At 43.7% G+C, this 20110-nt stretch overlaps 1 protein-coding gene across 3 annotated transcripts; it reads right to left on the bottom strand.

Annotated features, from left to right (window-relative positions):
• Nucleotides 1-1578: 1578 nt before the first annotated feature.
• On the bottom strand, nucleotides 1579-14855 carry INSIG2 (insulin induced gene 2). 3 transcript variants are annotated; one of them, XM_040069677.2, is made up of 6 exons: nucleotides 14780-14855; nucleotides 10512-10849; nucleotides 7603-7727; nucleotides 5372-5538; nucleotides 4871-4970; nucleotides 1579-4412 (listed from the first exon to the last, which is right to left on the bottom strand). In XM_040069677.2, exons 2-6 carry the CDS (start codon nucleotides 10753-10755, stop codon nucleotides 4371-4373), a joined length of 678 nt encoding a protein of 225 aa, XP_039925611.1. In that variant the 5' UTR covers nucleotides 10756-10849; nucleotides 14780-14855; the 3' UTR covers nucleotides 1579-4370. The 3 variants fall into 3 exon arrangements, with proteins under 3 accessions (XP_039925611.1, XP_039925612.1, XP_039925613.1); XM_040069678.2 differs by lacking the exon at nucleotides 14780-14855 and adding an exon at nucleotides 14226-14471; XM_040069679.2 differs by lacking the exon at nucleotides 14780-14855 and having other exon boundaries at nucleotides 10672-10807.
• Nucleotides 14856-20110: the final 5255 nt, after the last annotated feature.

Genomic DNA, 20110 nt, shown 5'->3' with positions numbered 1-20110 from the left:
AAGATCCAGGCATAAAGTTTATCCTTTAATTTGAGCCTTTGTCATTTGACCAGGGAGGAGGTAATCAGGACAAGGCTCTGGACCATGCTGCTCAAAACATGACAACAGACACACCAAAAATCCAATCTGGCTGCCTGAAGCAATTAAAGGAGTGTTTACTATTTCATGACAGTTAACATGTTGGACTGACCTTTCATTTACTGTTTAGCGCTGAACATCAAGCAGCAAAATTACTCATGCTTTGCATTTAGTACTGGCATCAGAACTAACAGCGTTAGATAGCTATTCCCACGGCGAGGCACGCGTTCCCTCTGCCCAGCTGTGCACGTACTTCCACAAGCACTGAGCTGATATCCAACACCACTTCCACAGCTTCTGTTCACCCACTGCCATCAGGAATTATTGCTAACACTGCTCCAAAATGTAAAAAGCATATGCAAAATGTCCAGGGTGATGCTGGTGGAATTATGTTCCTTCCTTGAGTACCGGAAAAGAAAAAAAGGGAGGACTGGTGTATGCTCACAGGTCCCTGTGGCAGCTCCCAGCCAGATGGCAGCAGGGAAGTACAGAAGCTACGGAGGAAAAGTTTCTTTGTTTACTCTCCTCCTAGCTGCTTACAGCAGCCGTGTTGGAATGAGAGGCACAGGAGGCATTTTTCAAGAGCCTGACGGCTCTCAGCAGTTGGAATATTCCCTCAAAACCCAAGGAACTTTCCATTCGACACCCTCAGGCTGGAAGGACAGGGAATTTCCATTCTCCAAGGCGACAGATGGAAGGGAGAGGTTAAGTTTCCAGCAAAACACTTTTACTCATATGCTTTTGGCTAATCTTAGTGCTTACTATCCAAAATTATGGTTATTTCTACCCTTGGCTGTAACCTGCCTGGTCAGACACAAGGCATGCTCAGGATGCTGCATTTTGACAGCAGAATTAGGAATTTTGGGCCACAGGTTGCCAAAACAAACAACAGGATTTTCCACTCATCCCCTGCACTCCTTCCAGCTTTCAGGAGTGGTGCTGTCCTGCTGTGGGACTGCATCCCAAACCCCCATGCACCTTTCTTCCCACCCTTTCCTCACCTCTGCCTGGATGCTTTTCCATTACATTTCCAAACCTCTTTTTATCACCATTTGTGAGACAGTGATGAGCACGATGAATGCAGTCAGTGAATACCAGAGTAACATTCAGTTCATATCCAGACCAGAACATTAATAAATACAGATATATTAGGAATTTCCCTACCATTTGTGGGGTGTTTTTTTTGTTGGTTTTTTTTTTTTTTTTCATATCCATAGCAGCTATTTGTATCTAAATCTCTATTTTCTGTATTGTGAGTAAAGTTATCTTATTCCCACTGCAGATTCAAAAAAGTAGATTTTCCAAGGCTGCTCAGCATGGTAATTAAGATAGAATCACATCTGATTTGATCTTCCCTGCTTCTTTTTCACTATTTTTATACAGATGTGCAACCAATATGCCAGCTAAATGGTCAGAATTATTATGAGATTCCTGATAGCAGGCAACTCAGTGTATTTTAAATAACAATATAATTTCTTAAAGAAAGAAGAAACCTATCAATCAAGGTTTTAACTGTGTTTAATGCACATTTTGCTTTTAACAGCAATTTGCCAGTTTTAACAGCATAGACCTTACAAGAGTTAACTGGTGAAGAGGTTAGAGTGCTTTTAAAGTTGCATGTAAATTATACCTTATTCATTCTTTATTGAACAACATTTTTAAGACAGTCTAATGTTCTAACTACATGCTATACAGTAGCAGCATGTCCACACCACTAAAGTTAAGGCCATGTCAGCATTCTCATCGTGAACCTTTCTCAGGGTTTGAACACATTGGCCATAAAATCACAGCGGTTTGAAACAGGACACCCACAGCGTGAGCCTGGATTGATGTTAGGCAAGGAAGAATAAAAACAGTAAGACACATATAATAAAGGACTCCACCCAAATTTATTTTGGATGATTGCTGCCTTTGCACAACATGCTCAAAATTTCCAAAATGAAATTTAAAAGTCAGCGGACAGCACAGTCTAACCAGGTTTAGATGAATCTGAGTGCAAAGTGCTGCAAAGTGGGTGCCACGGATGCACAACAACCACTTCTCACATACTGCACATTTCAACACACACAAGGCTGCTTCTGTGTAAGTATCAAGACTGGTAACAGCAGTTCTACCACCAAGGGAATAGCAAAAACAACTCCTCTTCAGTTGTACGCACTCGTTGGTCATGATGAAACTACATTGTTTACCAAGCCAGCACACTGGCTACTGAGGTACCTGTTATTCCCTACAGTTAGGATAAGAAACATCTCCATTTCTATGCCACTCATGCCCTGATAACTCAATAGGGACTTCTCACACTGTCCACCAAGCTGAAGCCTTTTGTTGAAATAAAGAAGGTGGATGAGGTGAAATACTATAAGAGAGAGACACAACAGCTTCTTCAGCAAATTGCCAGAACCTGCCTAAAGAAACTCACCCTTCATTCCTGCCCAGATTCTTGGTTTTATTAATAAAATGCTTTTTATTGCCATATGGTTTGATTGAGAGAAAGTCTCTGGTCAGGGATCTGCTTAGACATGTTCTGCCTCTGCTTAAAGCAAAGTGCCTCTGTAGGCACCCTCCTGAAACATCATCCCAGGACAGTGTGCTGCAGGTGATGACACTTTGTGGAGCTGCAGAACCAAGCTCTTCATACATCACTTGCTTATTTATTATTTTTACAATTTCCCATTCAAGAAATTTTTCTTTTGTGACCACGTCTTTTGTCACAATGCTTTTGCAAGTGCTCATTCCACACTTTTCAGACTTGGAGGTAAGCAGGTAAGACTGAAAAAGTTGCCTAGTTCAAGCTTCGCGTACAACGCATTCATACATTTATTAATAAACACTTGTCTAAACGTCTGTTTGCTCTTTGGACCAACTCCAGCCTCCCTAGGTGACTGTAACATGTCTTATAAACCTTTCATGGAAGACTTAAAAAAATATTACTTAAAGACAAAAAAGGAAAACAAATACATTTAAACATCATCAACAAAGACAGAAGGGGAAAACAAAGTGGAGACAGCCCATGCCAAACTCACTGCAGGCACAGGTTAGCAGTGTCCTCTTGCAATCTGCTCTCTGCCTTCTTGAACTTCTTCCAGCTCGTGGTCTTAAAAGGGAGCTGCAAAGCCAAGAGAAAATTCCATGTATGCCCCCAAATATGGGTGACACACTAAAATCCTTGGTAAGAAGGGAACTGCTCAGCACACAGCCTGCTTCGGCTCGCTGTCCTACCAGGCTGTCTGTGCACAGGCACCTGTCAAACAACCCTCCTCTACCTCAGAAAACTGCTACAACAACAAATGCATTTACGCTTGCCTGGACACAGTAACAGCAACGAGGGCTCCATCAGTAGCTAAAATAGAGCCCTGCTGATCCCTGCCAACAGAGCAGGGGATGGCAAGTGCCACCAAGAGTAACGTTGGTAATGGAGGGGTTTATGACACTATATGGTAGTGGCTGACTTACTTCAGCAGAATTAAATTTTGCAATAAAAACTCCCTAAATTGTTTTTCCTACCAACACAAATCAGCTTAAAGGATTGTACAAGAATGACCCGAACTGTATCCTGTTTTGCACACAAGTAGTTTCAGCATCTGTTCACATAAATTCAAAAGCAAACATAGATGCTGGATATACCAGGGAAAACCTAGCAAATAGTTTCCAGACTCTGTTTCCATTTCTGTGATACTGGGCACACACCACAGACAAATGAAATGCTATGGCAATAACCCATGAAACCTGCATTGAGTTTCCTCACCTGTAATATGAGCCATAAGAATTATATACTGTGTTAATAGGCATAAATCAGTTACTTATTGCATCAAAGTTCACCTGTAATCCATAAATTTCACATAGGTATTACAGGCTATCATCTCGGAAAGAGATCTTCTTTGCTAAACGTGAACCCTCTCTGTCTTTCACTAGCTGTTAAGAACAAATTCCTCAAACTTTCAAGATAAAGTGAATCAAGAAGTTTCAGCTACAGCAATGTAGTGCAAAGGTTCAGTTTGGCACTGCAACATTACAGACAGACAGGAATATATGGTAAACTGTTTAGATTTGGAAAAAAGAATCCTATAATTGAACCAATATTGTCAAATGTATTGCATACTATTGTAACTTCACAGTAACCAAAATCAGACATCAAGGTTTCTATAGAAGCAGCAATCACAGATTGCAGTAAAGTATACCACTCAAAGGAAAAAAATTGCATTTTGGCAATTTCAGAGTCAAGTGTTCCTTATGCTCCTCCAACAGTCATTTGTCAGACATTTTCCTGTTTAAAAGGTGCATATTGTTTCCTCTCAGTCCTCGTGAGACTTCTCTGCAATGACTTTGCATTCATACTGAAAAAGAGAAGTTGAAAAAATAGTATTAATTTGCATAACTAGTGAAAAATACTTAAGTGATTTTTCTACAAAACAGGCGATAAAATAGTTCTTGTTAAACTCCACCCAGATAAATTTCATCTCCTTAAGTTCTGTGCACATACTGGTGGCTGCAATTTCTGTCCCCTGAGCAGGTCAGACAGCCCGATTTCTCCCCAAACACAGGAGCTCTTACTTAGTTCATGGTCCTGAAAGTATGTAACAGTGTACAGTGCAAAGCACTGGTGTGCTCCGATTTACAGTATGACCAGCTCATCTAAATACATCAACAAGAAATGATTGCTGATCTCTACCTCACTGCACACCCTTGAGCCAAACACCTGGCTGGTATACACTGAGGAAGAAATGTACATTTAAAAATATGTACATTTAAAATTTTACTGGAAGGCAATCAACCCCCCCTCCTCCAGACTCACCATTGCCAGCTGCCTGCCAATATTGCCCATTGTTATTCCACCAGCAAAAAATATACATGGCAACCAGGAACGGACGTAGAGGAAGTCTGGGGATGTGTATCTGGAAAAGAAGGCACATTTTTGAGCTCAGTGTCGTGCAACACAAAGAATCCTCCAATCACAAGGCAAATTCACAATTATTGGGATATTTTAACTCAAAAAGATACCCATTTTAGAAATTTAATTTCTTGCAGCAAACAACAAAGGAGGTGTCTTATTGATTATAGCTGCATTTTTTCAACCAAACACACAAAGCTGTTCAGAAGGTAGCTATTTCAATTAGCATTTCCAACTAGATTTCTCACTTACACACATATGAGAGCTTTCATAAACAGTCCAATTTATACTGTGCTCAAAATTAGGTGCTGACAGCTTTGCAAATCATGTCAAATTGTACCCCTTTACTTATTCTGATTTAGCTTCAGAACACGATTATTTCTCCTTAGGGGAGCTAATACTTACTGATAGACTCCATTGTACACCAGAAGCTGTGACACCAACGTGGCCAGGAAAGCAATTCCTACTCCAAGACCAAAGCCACTTCGTGACCTGTCAAAAGTCCACCACAGCCCAATGGACAGGGCTGCCAACGTGAGAGACAGCTGGATATTGTTGGCAAAATCCACCTTCTGTGTTGGCTGTTAAGGATAAGCTTGGAAATACCACGTACAAGTACACAGCAATTTTTGTCATTCTGTCTATTTTGGCACAACGGAAAAAAAAAAATCCCATTAAGACAAGTAGAGTGTTACCTGTATAATCTCTCACACAGCTATCAGGTGTAAGGAATTCAGGCTTGTGATTGTCAATATTTCAGGAAACTTACAACACTTCTTCAAGTTTGAGAGTCTTTGCACTGGATAAGACTTAAGAGCCTCTTCACCTATCAAGCAACCACGTATTTTATACAGACACACAATGCACATGTTACTTCTCACCCTCACCTGGCCCTTTATTACACTCAGTATGAAAACTTAAATCTAGCATTAAGTTTCTTCACTGACAGGGATTTACCAAAAAAAGGTACTTATCACTCTTAATTGAAATTTTAATTAAATTACACGATGTTTTACATTCAGCCCAACATTAAAATGTTAATGTGTTCTATGAATCAAAATGAAAATATTACTGGAAAGTGTTCATGTAAATAAACATTTAGTTGATTTAGAAAGTCAGTTATGTCAGCTTATGAAAGAATTGTGAAGTCACTTCAGATATCTTTGTGTGTTTCACATCCTTCAAAATGTTTTGGAAACACTAACTCATCCTCATTACTCTTGTCCAAAACAGATAATTAAAAAGGGGCTTGTCATGTTTCACAGGCCTGAAGGCAAATTTATGGGATGACAGTATATAAACCACCGTCCTATTTCCTCACAAAAATCTGGAAGGAGACCTAGTGAAAATGAGAAACAAGCTTGACTAACTGAAATAAACAACTACAGAATAAAATCAATAGCTTCAGAAAAAGTGTCAAAGAAGGTAGAACCCTCACCAAATCTGGCAATGTGCAGAACTGGCAACAGCTGAAGAGAAAGCAGTCTGGAGAGCTGTCAAGCAGGAAATACAGACAGTACATTACTGATGTCCTGGGATATGGGGAACAGCTGTTAAAGAACTGCAGAAAATTTGCTGTAAATAATCAGACCCGTGTAAAAAAGGAGCTGTCAACCCTGATGTCTTAAAAGCAGCAAAGCTGCCACGGGCTCACCCAGCAGGTAGAGGCAGGTCAGTGAGAACCACAGCACCAGAGCAGTGCAGCTCTGGCAAGGAGAGTGAGGTTTGTGAGGGACAGTGGGGCTGACTCGGAACCTCGGCAGCTCCAGCTCATCCGGCCATACTGGACAGCAGAGGGTGGGGAAAAAACACCCAACAACAAAACCCATCAGGGGCCAAGCAAACTCAGCGAGAATTCAGCCAGCTCTCCCACCTTGCACTGAATGTGCCCTCTTTGTGGGAATGAGGAGATTCAGTAGCACAAGAACAGAACTTTTAGCAGCATTTTTGTGAGCTTTGTTGGAACTGACACGGATGGAGACGAGCGTCGCAGAGATGATCAACTTTCCCTACAAGACCCCACTTTTCAGCAGCAGAGCCTGGTTTTAGCTGACAGAGGAGGCACTAGGCATAACTGCAGAAAGCCCCTCAGACCCACAGCACTGCCAGCCCATGAGAAAAGCATCCTGTCACCCAGGGTACTCTATTGGCATCATCTTGTACATCTCTTTCCAGAACGGGGTAGCAACATTTCCTGGCATTGTATAGTCCTGAGTATTCCTGGTCCTGAGTTTTCCCCACTCTTTGCAAAATGCATGTGCTTCCCTCATGACCTCAAGTTCTTACTACAGTATTAAAAGGACATCAGCTTGAAACATCCTAAAGCACTCTTCTGTAATACCTACTGCATGAATATCTTCTCACACTAACTTTAATCATTCAAAGAAAATAAAGACTCTAAACAAGACAAAGCTCCATATTGAGACATTCCTAATGAAAATATTTTTCAGAACAAAAAGACGTGAGACTCATCAGCGCCGATACTGCTACGAGTTCGACACTAACACATATTCTGCATTTCCCTTGCAAAAATGCTTCATGTTACACATTTAACACCAATTCACCATGACTGACTGTAAGATTTTTTTAAGAGGAAACACATTTGTTACCACCAACATCACTGGATTATTGGATACAGCACTGGCATGATTTATTCCCACAAAGACTGCCACACATCGCATTACACTGGACCATTCTCTCTTGAACTTATGTGGCTCTCCCAGATGTCTGTCCATGCAGGGGTACAATAACCCAATCACAGCTGTGGAGACAGGAAAGAAAAAAGGCCCTGAAGTTAAAGCACTGGCAACATTTAACTAGAAAAAAGGCCATCTAGACTTTGACAATTATAGTCACTACTAAAACACATCTTTTAAGGATAAACAGCACAGAAACACACATTGTAAAAGAACAGGAATTTCAAAGAGCTTCATTTTTTAGAAAAGCCCTGTAAAGCTAAGCAGCATCTTCAGCCACTGCAGCCGAAGTAGCAATACAGAGAAATTTGAACCAGGGGCAGAGGATGACAGAGCTCTCCTCCACACCAAAATCTGCACCGTAGTTCAGAAAGAGCATTAATAGCTTACAGGTTGGCACTTCCAAAAATCCCACACATCAAACATGTTTAAAATAACTGCAAAACCAACACACCACAGTACTGGTGTGGTTTATAACATCGATATTTTGTGTTTTCTTTTGTTCTTGTCACAAGCAGGCTTTGTTTGGAGAATGTTTTTCTTTCGTCAATGCTACTCTCAAGCTCACCCAGATGAGAGAAAGCCAAGAGCCTACAGTAGCTGTTGAATACAGAAAGCAAACTGGAATTCCAGCCCCAGGGAATTGCGATGCTCTTTCAATATTTCTTGACAAATGTGTTCTCTACTGCAACCACAGCTAAAAAGACTTTTACCAACCCCACTAAGGAACAATAATAGTGCCTTAATGTTAGACTGTAATGGTGTGAGCACAGCAGAGCCTGAACCATCAGTACCCAGTGCCTTCAGTCCAGCACACTGCTGGGGGTAACTGCAAATGCTCTTTATTCTGCCACAGAGGAAACTGATCTCCAGGATTCGGGAAAATAAATCATCAGTAAAGCTGGAGCGGAAAAAAAACCTCCCTGAGCAATTTTCTTGCCAAAGGCCTTGGGCCAAACTCATGACTAATAACGGTGATGGATGAAAGGACTTCTCTGAATGCAGCCTCGATCACCACTGATTATAAATATGCAAAATACCTTTATTCTGTTCATAACAATAAACCATACTGCAGAGAAATGTTCACATCAATTCCAGGAAGGCTGTGCAAGTACAAATGGTGAGAAAATGGGTGAATTATCAGCATTTACCACAGAGGATCCCTGTATGTATGCTAGCAGAGAAGATAAGGAAAGAAAATGGAGAAGACTGATAATGAAAGAAAAACCCCTGAACACCTCAAGAGGGGTGACTCCTGCTGGGAAAAGCCAATTAAGGCTGTAGTATCTTTAAATCAGGTGGCTTAAAATCAAGTACTAAAATCAAACAGTACACTTTACAAGCCATATCCAGTCTTTCCATCAAAACCACCAACCCCTCAGGCCCAGAAAGGTCCACAAGTTTCTTGTGAGACGATGGCAAGATGTAGCTTTCCCAGGTTCCCACTGGCAGCTGCAGCGTTCTCAGGTGACCAAGAGAGCACAAGGTGCAGCCTGATGCAAACAGCAGACAGTGCAAATGTTGCAGTGAACACTGCAAACCTCGTGCACTGCTGCTGCAGCAAGTCGGGGTTCATTTCAACCCCCAGTAATCCATACAGAAGAGGCTTATTTGTCAAGACAAGCAGTTTAATCAGTTTAAAGCATAAAAGAAAAATGCAGGAAATGAACCAAAAGCTAATCAACAATCTCCGCAAGACAAGAAGAGGACTAAGATAACTACAGATAAAGCAGGTATGTAACTGCCACCATTACATGCCAAATGCATTTCCACTGGACTACCACGTTCAGGGAGCTGTTTGGAAGGTTTCCTTTCAAATCAGGCTTCTCTATGACATCTGAAGTGTACAATTTCAAGAAGGTATCAAAAAAACCCCAATAGTCTACTAGGAAAAAAACAGGCTTAAATATTACCATTAGTAAAACAGTGATGCCATCTCAAAAGCAAGTTTATTAACTCACATTAATACTCAGAATTGTGAGCTTCTCAATCTGATTAAAACTTGCCTCAAGGAAGATACTCCCTGTAAGAACAGTCACCAAAGCAGAATCCTCCAGTACTGGCTGCTAAGAGTATTCCCTCAGTAAAGCATGAAACTGACCCTAAGGACCAGAGATCTTCAGGGCCAGATAGAAAGTAGAATTCCATCATGCCTTGATACTTGAGAGAAGAAAGAGGGTATTTCTTACTGCCTACAGCAGTCCACGCACTTTAACTGGCTGAACACAGAGAATGCTCAACTCCCTGCATGGCCACGGGAGAAACAGAGCATGTTCACATCATCTGAGATACACAACTGCATGGAGCTGCTCTGTTCTGCACTGTGCCTCTACAGCTGCCATGCCTGGCCTCAGCTCCCAGAGACACAGGCAGGGCTCCCAGCTCCACAGAGCTAAAGCTGTGAAATTTCACCTTGAAATGGAAGGAGGAACAAATGGAAAGCTGGACCACAAAAGGGAGCATTTCTCAGGGTGGTTTGCTGTGCTCAAATGAGGCACTGTGTGCTGCACAGACACCACCAGGGTATTTTCAAGGGCTGTCTGGGAGCACACTGCTACAACCCAACTCCAGGTCAGCAGCAGCACCACCTCCTCACATCTGTTAAGCTCTAACCCAACAGAAAAAACAAAGCTTATGGTCTGTTAATGTTGCAGTAAGACAAGTTGGCAAAAAACTAATTCCTGGACACATGCATATTTGTTTATACAGGGGGAGATCAGAAGGATACAAAAACCTCCAAAAGGACAGTGATGCTGAAAGGGAATTTTTTATCTTCCCCTCGTCTCACAGTTTTTTGCAACTACCTAACTACCTCAGCACACCAGCCATACACACATGACTGAACTCACCTGATGCTGTGCCACAGCAAGGTGGTACCCACCAAGCTGAGGAGAAGATGCTTGTGATCACGTCAGGAGGGAAGAGAGTAACATTTCTCTGGATCTGAAGCAAGTTTAATACTAATGCAAGAAAGACACCAATAAAAAACAGCACTATGCCACGAATTACCAAATTCATGCCACGACTGGTTACAGATGAAATGTATGGGCCACACTTTTTTGGTAAGGTTGGCATTGCATCATTTTCTGCCATGACTTCTTAAGTTATCAGAGGCATCCAAGAGGCTGACTAAGGGCTCACTTGCAATTGGTATTTCCACTCTCTTCAATTAGGAGACACCCAAACCCTGAAAAATAATAAAAAAGAGTGAAAATTCGGATATAAGAAACATTACATGTATTTCTCTTAACTTATTTGGAGAGTGGGTTAAAAAAATGCTTATTATATTTTTTCTGAATTTTTTGAAGAGGCAATTAGTCCTTTGATAGCAGAAACAACCACAGCTGCAAAAAAGCCTTACAAAGAGAAGATGTTTCACAAACAGCTTTTTCTTCTAGGAGAGAGAGGAGGAAACATGTGGATGGGACAACTAGGAATGTGAAAGTACATGCCAGGAGGTGAAGAAATTACACAGGTATCAGATGGAAGAAAGGCTTGCTTTTCAGTAAGAATAAATAGGTTTTTCCCCCTCCTTTAACCAACAACTGGAGGTTATATAATTCAGCAGCACACAGCCCTCAATTCTAAGTCAGGCACAGAGGTTCAGAGATCTCTTTTATTGAAGAGACACCAAAAAACATTTCTCAACTGGAAAGTGAAATCTGAGATGTAAATCTGAGGCTGGAGTCAGAATTCCAGCAATCCTGCAGCACATATGTTTTGTAACCTCCAGTAAGAGCAAACAGCTCAGCAAACCAGAGCAGTAACTTCAACACAGAGAAATATTTATCAAAGTAACACACATGTCTGGTGAAAACTGCCCAGTTTTACATTACTAAAAACCTGAATGTAATCAGACACAGAAGCACCTGAGGGCAAAGGAAAAGGAGCTCCACCTGCCTTTGCACTAGGAAGCCTCTGACATGAGTAACTGCTGGTAATACAGGAATGGCAGAGTTCCCATCCCAATCCCATTCTTAAAAAAAAAGCAAAACCTGTCCATCATGAGTCTTGTTATACATGGATTCAGTGTCACACTCATGTATAACAACGGTTGTGATCGACAGCTTAGCCACCTGGAACTTCGGAAAAAAAGCCCTGACATTGTTTTTAAATTTGAAACTGCCAGCTGGTAGCAGCTTCTGTTAACTCTTATTTATGGCACATGGGGAGCCAAACCAGAACATCCATCCCCTTTCCTCTCAGCTCCAGCTGATCCAGAGGAAGCCCTCTGGAGACACAGCAGCAGAGCAGAAGACTTAGCATTCATTCACTTCTGCTGACTGAAAGCCAAAAGGGAAGTTAAATACATCCAGGTTAGTTAAGATACTCCAGTCAACAGCACAGATGTGATGCCACACCATGGCATACTCCATCACATGAAAAAAAGTTCCAACAGACAGAAAAAAGAGAAAAAAGAAAAAAGTCCTCTCTTTTCTACACAGCCAGCTCCCCACGTTCCTTGTAATCATGAACCCATCTTGGGGGGAAAGAGAACCACCAAGGTGTCAGGCTTTTTGGTCTCCTTACCAAGTCAGACTGCCAGGCTTGATGTCTGTATGTATATAGATATATATATCTATATATTGTAACGCTTCCTTCAAGCAAAAAGGAGGTGCTCCAGATTTTTTTTCCCTGCTCTGGATGGCACGGCTCTGGAGCTTGGATCATACGTTTAACCTCCAGCAAAGAAATCATGGAGTCACAAAAACATCATTTCTGCTGAGAGTCTTCCTCGTGTCCCTCGGGGCTTTGCCCACCAGGTGATCACCAGAATTCTCAGAATTTACAGGAGTCTTTTCAAACACATGGCATCGGAGGCTGTAGTTCACAATTGCAAACTCTGCAGGAATTCTGCCTAACATGAGTTTTCAAACTGTTATGTCCCTTCTCAGCTTTAGCTTGCCTAAGCTCTTAACTCTCCACTTCACCATCCCAACAGCTTCTGGCACTTCCTGAAATCTGCATATCCCTTTTTTTGAATGCATTACCCAAGCTGATATATAAGAAAGTTCACACTTCTAGGTCTTTCTTTAATGAGCAGCACACAGGATAACAGTTTCTTTTTTCAGTCATAAAGTGATTTGCTCATGTCCTGTGGTCCTTTACCACATTCAAGTCTCTCTTCTTTCCTGTTACTAAAGTCCTTGTCTCTTGGTACTAGCTCCAGACCTTGCACACTGCATTTCAGCCCGTAGGTGCTATCTAATTCTGACACCCAACTTTATCTATTTTTCCTGCAGGATCTCTCAGACCTCTTTGGCCCTGCAAATGTTGCCAGCTTTGGGTCATCTGCAAGAATCCTACTGCATCCTATTTTGTGAACCAAGGTTATCAACTAAAATAGAATCACAGGGTGTTTTGGGTTGGAAGAGACCTTAGAGACCATCCAGTTCCACCCTCCAAACTTGAGAGAGATCAGCCCAAGTCCCTGTCTTTGATGAAATCTATTAATATTTTCCCTGCATTGATTATTTCCCCATTTTACACTTGCTCATGGCATCTCCCTCTAACAAGACTCCACTTCTTTTAATTTGTCAACTACAGGAATCTTCAGCCTAATTAAGAATCATCAACTGTCCCACATGGCAATATTGATGTAAACATCGATCAGTTCTTCTGGTTTTTCTCCTAGAAACGTTGATGTTCAAATAAAAGCCCAATTTTATGCTGGTATAAATCACTTTCAAATCATAAAACCTGCATTTGTATAATTTCCACTTTTTTAACATGCCATCCAGCAAATACATATTTAATTGTACAGGCTTATCTAAATGCAAGAGGAAGGAAATCACTTACTGCTTCCACACAACCACTGCAGGTGCAAGTTATTCAAGACATGAGCAATATATTTTTATTAGCAGGTAAACAGCCTGTCCACAGTGAGGGCACCTGGGTGGGTATACATCAACAGATGTTTATAAAAGTAATTCAAGGTCTGAAACTGGCATGATGCAGTCTTTTGCACCTGGTGGTTTCTCACCCTACACGTGTCATTCCCAGTTGTTTTATCAGTTTTCAGATTTTTCACTGACCCTAAGACCTGGCACGCCCCAGAGCAACTGGAAGGGATCAGTGCTCAGGAAAGATTCTTCAGTGCCCCAGACAGCCTAAGCTCACAATGCCCTGGCACAGCACAGATATATACTATCATCACCTTTCATTTAATTAAATTACAAACCCTAAAGACTTCAATTCCTTCTGACCAGGAGGCCACCGTTCCTGCAGACAGTGGAGACTGTCTCCTTTTAAGTCTTAGGTTTAACTGCAGGTTTCCTCTCCGATAGGAACAGATCACAACATATTGAACCAACAAGAGTTCTGAGCCTTCATTTCTTGGGAATGCACATTCACAACTGTAACACCGCACTGAAAGCTGCGGGCTTGGCACTGCCCGAGTCTCAGCTGCACTTCCTTGCTCGCTGGCACGCACGGACTCAAGCCCAAGCTTTTCAACACACCGTGCACCATACACGACTTGCAAGGCAGCCACACGGTGTCTGGCATTGCGCAAAAAGTTAACAAGTAAATTATCACATTTTCAAAACACTTAGTCACTTAACTGTCTCCTAAGGACAAGATCCGTCCTGCTCCCCCTGCGCTGTCCCTGCGCACCGGGAGCGATTCACAACTTCTGACACCACACAGACACACCGGGCACGGCGCGATGAGGCCGAGAGCGAAAAGATTTATTTGGACAACACCACCCAGGAGATGGCAAGAAACCATCCGCCTGCAGCGAGGCAACGCCAAAAGCAAAGCAAAGCAAACCATCGCCTGTCAAGCATCGGGCGCGGCGGTTCTGCCCCGGACCCCGGGCCGAAGGAGCCCGGCCCGCCCGGGACAGCGCCGGCACCTCCGGCCCGGCCCCGGCGGAGGGGCCGCGGGCCAGGGCAGCCCCGCCGGGCACAGGCTGTCCCGGCTGCCGGGGAACGGCCCCGCCGGCCCGTCCCTCCGTCGCCCCCGGCCCGGCCCCGAAGCACCGCCCCGGTCCGCGGGCAACACGGGGCCGAGGGGCGCCGCTACCCGCCCGGCCCGGCTCGGCCCGACCCCCCGGCCCGCGGCTCCACAGCCCCGGCCCAGCCCGGCCCGGCCCCTCCGCAGCGCCGGGACTCACTCGGCCTCCGCCATCTTCGGCAGTCCCCGCCCCGCGCAGTCTCCGCAGCGCCCGCTGGGCCTCGGCCGGGCCGGGCACGGGCAGCGCGGGCGGAGCGCGGAGATCCCCGGAGGGACCCGCCTCGATCGGCCCTGGGGTACCGCGGAGATCCCCGCAGGGACCCGCCTCGATCGGCCCTGGGGTACCGCGGAGATTCCCGCAGGGACCGCCTCGATCGGCCCTGGGGTACCGCGGGGATCTCCGCAGGGACCCGCCTCGCTCGGCCCTGGGGTACCGCGGAGATCCCCGCAGGGACCCGCCTCGATCGGCCCTGGGGTACCGCGGAGATCCCCGCAGGGACCCGCCTCGATCGGCCCTGGGGTACCGCGGGGATCCCCGCAGGGACCCGCCTCGATCGGCCCTGGGGTACCGCGGGGATCTCCGCAGGGACCCGCCTCGCTCGGCCTTGGGGTACCGCGGCTGCGGCTCTGGAGCAGGTCCAGAGGAGTGCCATGAAGTTTATGAGAGGAGCACTTCACTTTGAGTCCTGTGTGCAGGAGCACTGCGTACAGATTGAGACAGGAATTTTGGGTTAGGTGTCAGGAAGAAATTCTTCACTGTAAGAGTGGTGAGACACTGGAACAGTTGCCCAGTAGGGTTGCGGATGCCCCAACCCTGGCAGTGTTCAAGGCCAGGTCGGGTAAGGCCTTGGTCAGCCCGGTCCTTTGGGAGGTGTCCCTGCCCATGGCAGGGGTGTTGGGACTGGATGATCTTTCAGGTCCGTTCCAACCCTTAACATTGTGTGATCCAATAATTAAAAGAAGCGCTGGATGTGTTGGGCTGTTTGCCCCATGACCATGCTCCTAGCTGGGCTGGGGGCAGCACCACAGCCTGTTACACCTTCAGGCACAGACGTGGTGGGAATGAAGTCCTTGTCTCCAGCTGAAGCTGCCAGCCCAGCTCCAGCCCTCCTGAACACCTGGTGCCACGAGGACTTTCCCATGAACATCAGTTTATTGATTAAAGACAAAATTGAACATCGCCCTATTCCAGAAGATACGTTTTCACCTCCACTTAGGGCCTTTTGGAGAAAATGTATGACATGAAGCAGAAAACAGTTTGCTTTAGCCCGTCTTAGGGATGGTAAAGGCATCACAATAAAAACCACCATTTATATATGTGAGATGGAATATGTGAGAACAACGCTGTTGCATTCATTTGTACATCATATATATTCATTATAACATTATATTCGTTATTATTGTATAATGAACTCTTCCATTTCTTACACTGTTAACGAATACTATTTACTTAAAAGTTTTGCACATTTCATTCCCCCAAGCTTGGTATTTCACTGCAAAGACTTTGTCAGAGCTTTCCATATTACGAGGTCTGCAGAGATTCAGTGCCTGTCCCCTTACAGTTCCCAGAATAATGACTGGGTAGGATGGAATTTGTAGCTATTTACTGTAGTGGCCTCTTTAGTGATAACTGTGGTTTCTTTGTGCTGGTATGTTGTGACCAGCAGTGTCACCAAACATGTACAAACTCAGAGGGGATGATACGGCTCTATAATAGACATATTAAGAATGGAAAAGGGAGACATTTGCAGCAGCAGAAACCCATTGTGGTTTAGATGAGCAATAAATGAAATTTCAAATCATTCAGCTTTGGCTTTTGTCACACAGAAACAAAGTCTTTTTATTCTCAGTAATTCTGCTGGGCTGCCTGCCCTGTCTGTGGTTTAGATGGGTATTTTGCTGTACTTGAATGCCAAATTCTGGATCGAGAAAGACAAAAGGTTTTCTTAATCAAATAAAATATCTTTCCTTAATGTCTGATAAATGCCTTTGGCTGGCCACATGCCTGAAGCAGAACAAAGTGCCTTATCTGTTTGTGCCTTAAAGACCAGGACCATCAGAAAGCCTGAAATCAGAAACTTTGGGAACACAAAGTGTGTGCTGTAGAGAAGAATGTATGGCATAAGTAGACGGAGACTGCCAGTGATTGCACGATCTTTCCTTCTCCACACATGTGTAAGTATAGTCAGGGAGTGACTTGTATATCAATGAATTTGGATTAGTTACAGTCAGGTCTGCTGCTGTGTTTGGTACTGTAAAATCACAAGATCTTAATTCCTATCCCCCCCCCAAAAAAAAAAAAAAAAAAAAAAAAGTGACCATATGACAAATATTAGCCATATTAATAGAGGTGTATTAAAACTAATATGTGAGAAAATAAATAAGCAATGTTGGTGTAAATCACTGCAACTCCAAGCAATTTATGGCATTGCCATAAATCTTGTGTAGAGAAGAGGCGCAAGAGAAATGTAGTAGAGAAATGGCACTTGCGCTGAATTGACTGGAATTGCTATGAAACGTCATGGGAGAATCATCTCTTGGAAAGCAGCACAGAGTTGCTTCGTTGCACTGGCTGCAGAACAAGATCATACAGAATGTTCTGGATTTAGTTTTGGGACGTCAGTATTTCTCTGGATATAATAAATCTGACAGTGAAAAAAACTCAGAGCTAAGTTCATACAAAGCATGGAGGAGCGTAAAGCAGCCACATACCTAGAGAAAAAGTGGGATTGCTCTCCTGTCCCTAACAGTGGCTTTTTAAAAGCTCTACTGTGTAAAGGCCTTCAGAGCTGCCTGAGACACCAGTGGAGTGAGCCAAGGTCAGCTGGCTTGACTGGAGGTGTCTCCACAGCAGGACTATAAAGGAATAGTAAGAAGACAATGGCTACATGGATGGATGGGTGAGAAAGTGAAAAAGAAAATAAGAGAGTAGGTAGAAAAACCTAACCCGAGTCTTTGTGTGGTGATCCATGATTAAATATCAGGTGTTTCTGAAACCTGTATCATGTGTAACGTGGGAAAAGCCTATGTGTTATGGCAAGAAAAAGCCTCCTGTAGAAAGCTGGAGCTGATTCCTGGTAGGGCTGTCAGAATTTATATAAATAAAGGACATCAGGTCAAAGTTTTTTGTTCTTTTCCGAGGCCTTCACTGTGTCTAGTTGTGGGGCAACCACAGACTGCATCCAGTGTAAGAAAACCATCTGTGTGGGAAACTTGTTCCCAGGGATCAGGCCAGGTTTCCTTTCTGTCAGGTGCATGAATGAATGTCCAGAGAGCTCTTCAAGCACAGTCTGCAGATCCTAAATATCTATGACAGCCCTTCTGCAGAAGCCTCTTTGTGAGCTGTGCTGAAGCATGGCCAATGACCAGCAGCAGTTTTGCAACAAAGAATGCCTGTCCCTCCCTCATTCCACACTGCAGACGACTATATCAAGTACTGCTGTAATCTGTGGGCTCTAGCTAGGATTGAAAAAAAAAAAGGTACTTTAAATTCTAAATATTCTTCAAGAATATAAATCTCTCCCAAAGCCTTTTTGGAAGTTCTCCATACATACAGAAGCCTTCTGGAAGGCCTTCATATACATAGAATAATAGAACTGGGCACGTTTTCCAGAAATGCTTTTATCTCACTAGCTGAGGATGCTGTTTTGTGTTTTATTGTCTGCAAGAGGAGGTGCAGTGGCCACCTAGGTTAGCACGCAGCTGGGTCACAGGCAGAGAGCAGCATGGCCGATGAGTCCTGCAGCACAGGAGCTTGTTAGGCACAAAGAGCAGCGTGCTGTGAACTACTCTGGGGTCTTGGCAACAGCAACAAGTTCTGTAAAATTGATTTTTCGATAGTGTTGGCATTTTAGAGGGGAAAGGGAAAAGAGACAGCAGCAGTGTGAAGCCATCGGATCACATACGTTCTCATGTATGAAAAGGGCTCGTGCTTATCTCAGCCCAAGGAGATGCAGTTTTAGGGCTGCTATCGAAGGCATTTTTGTTTATTTATTTAGCCACTTGCAAAAGCTGCTGGGTTGTCAGCTCCAGGAGCTGAAGTCCTTTATTTATGCGCTGAAAGGTGCGGCATGGACAAATGCAGCCTGGGTTTCCCTGTGTCACTCTGCCAGCGTGGCTCAGCCCTGATCTGGTTTCCACACTCATTCAGTACTTGCTGAAATAGTCACCTAGGGAGTAAACACTGCCAGCCACAGCCGTGGTTTCGGAGATATGGAGCCCAGCCCAGTCAGAAGTTTGCCAAGATAACCTCATTGCATCACGTGCCAAAGAACAACAAACAGCTGGAGCATTGAAGGACTGTGACATTTAAACGAGATACTGAAAATGCAAGGCAATCATCATCGTGTTAGAACACATCCAAATGTGGAATTTAGAAATGAGAGACTTCCTACCATGTTTTTATATATGCACCAGGCAACATCTAGGTTTGAGGGACAGACTAAACAGCTGGGACACTGATCTTCAGTGGGGTGTATTTTTTTCAGTGGTAATTTTTTTTCAGAGGTAATTTTTTTTTTCAGTGGTGGTTTCTGGTGAGAAACAGGGACAGTGTGGAGCCTGAAGGTACCCAGGGAATGTACATGAATGCATTCTACTGCTGTGAGTGCGTGCATCTGTCATAAGTGTGTCACTTGCTAAGAGTCAAAATAAGGTCAGTGCAGATGAGTAAATATATGTAGAAAAGGGCAGGGAGGAAATTCATGTCAAATCAAGCTAAATGTAGATGGCTGAGTGGATGAGGAAAATGGCATAAGAAATGCAAACAGAAAAACTGCAGTCATAGAACAAAAGCAGCCTAGCACAAGAAGTTTTGTTTTTTTTTTTTTCCTGGGCTTGATTGAAAATATTTTAAATATATGTCTCATTGAAATTAGAATGAAAATTAACGTGTTTAAGTTTGGAGGTTCACAGTTTCCCCATGAAACTCAGATTATCTCCCTTCCTGCCTCCCTCCTTCCTTCCTTTCCCCTCTCCTTCATTCCCTTTGTGGCATCTCAGATCCACAAGGAAGGAGAAGATTCCAGGATCTGCGCTTGAAAGCTTCTGCTCAGGATCCCAAGGTTTTCCGTGTAATCATTAGCAGGCAATCACAGTGACGATTGCATTTGGCAATACTGTTGACTGAATTTATTTCAAATTCTATTTGTAGAGATACAGACTTCATACTTAGGCCTACAAAAATATTAACAACTCATTTTAAATTATTGTGTGATAGGGCAACAACCCACCCTGTTTTGCCCTTCAGTGTACAAAGGCAGAGTGTGACCCTCTCAGGCACACATCTTGGGCTGGTGCTGTGCAGGCTCTGCAGTTGGACTTGATGATCCTTGTGGGTCCCTTCCAGCTCAGGATATCCTATGAGTCTATGAACAAGGCTACTCCTGCAGTTTAAAGTCCAGAGAGAGAAGCAAATTCCTTTGCAGGTCATAGAAAGAAACAGCACACACACAGTGTGATCTTTGTGCTCATTTGATGCATCTATTTTAAT

Source organism: Hirundo rustica, chromosome 7 (assembly GCF_015227805.2).
Source record: "Hirundo rustica isolate bHirRus1 chromosome 7, bHirRus1.pri.v3, whole genome shotgun sequence".
In the NCBI taxonomy this organism is placed as follows: domain Eukaryota; kingdom Metazoa; phylum Chordata; class Aves; order Passeriformes; family Hirundinidae; genus Hirundo; species Hirundo rustica.
This window is presented reverse-complemented; position numbering and strand designations above follow the sequence as displayed.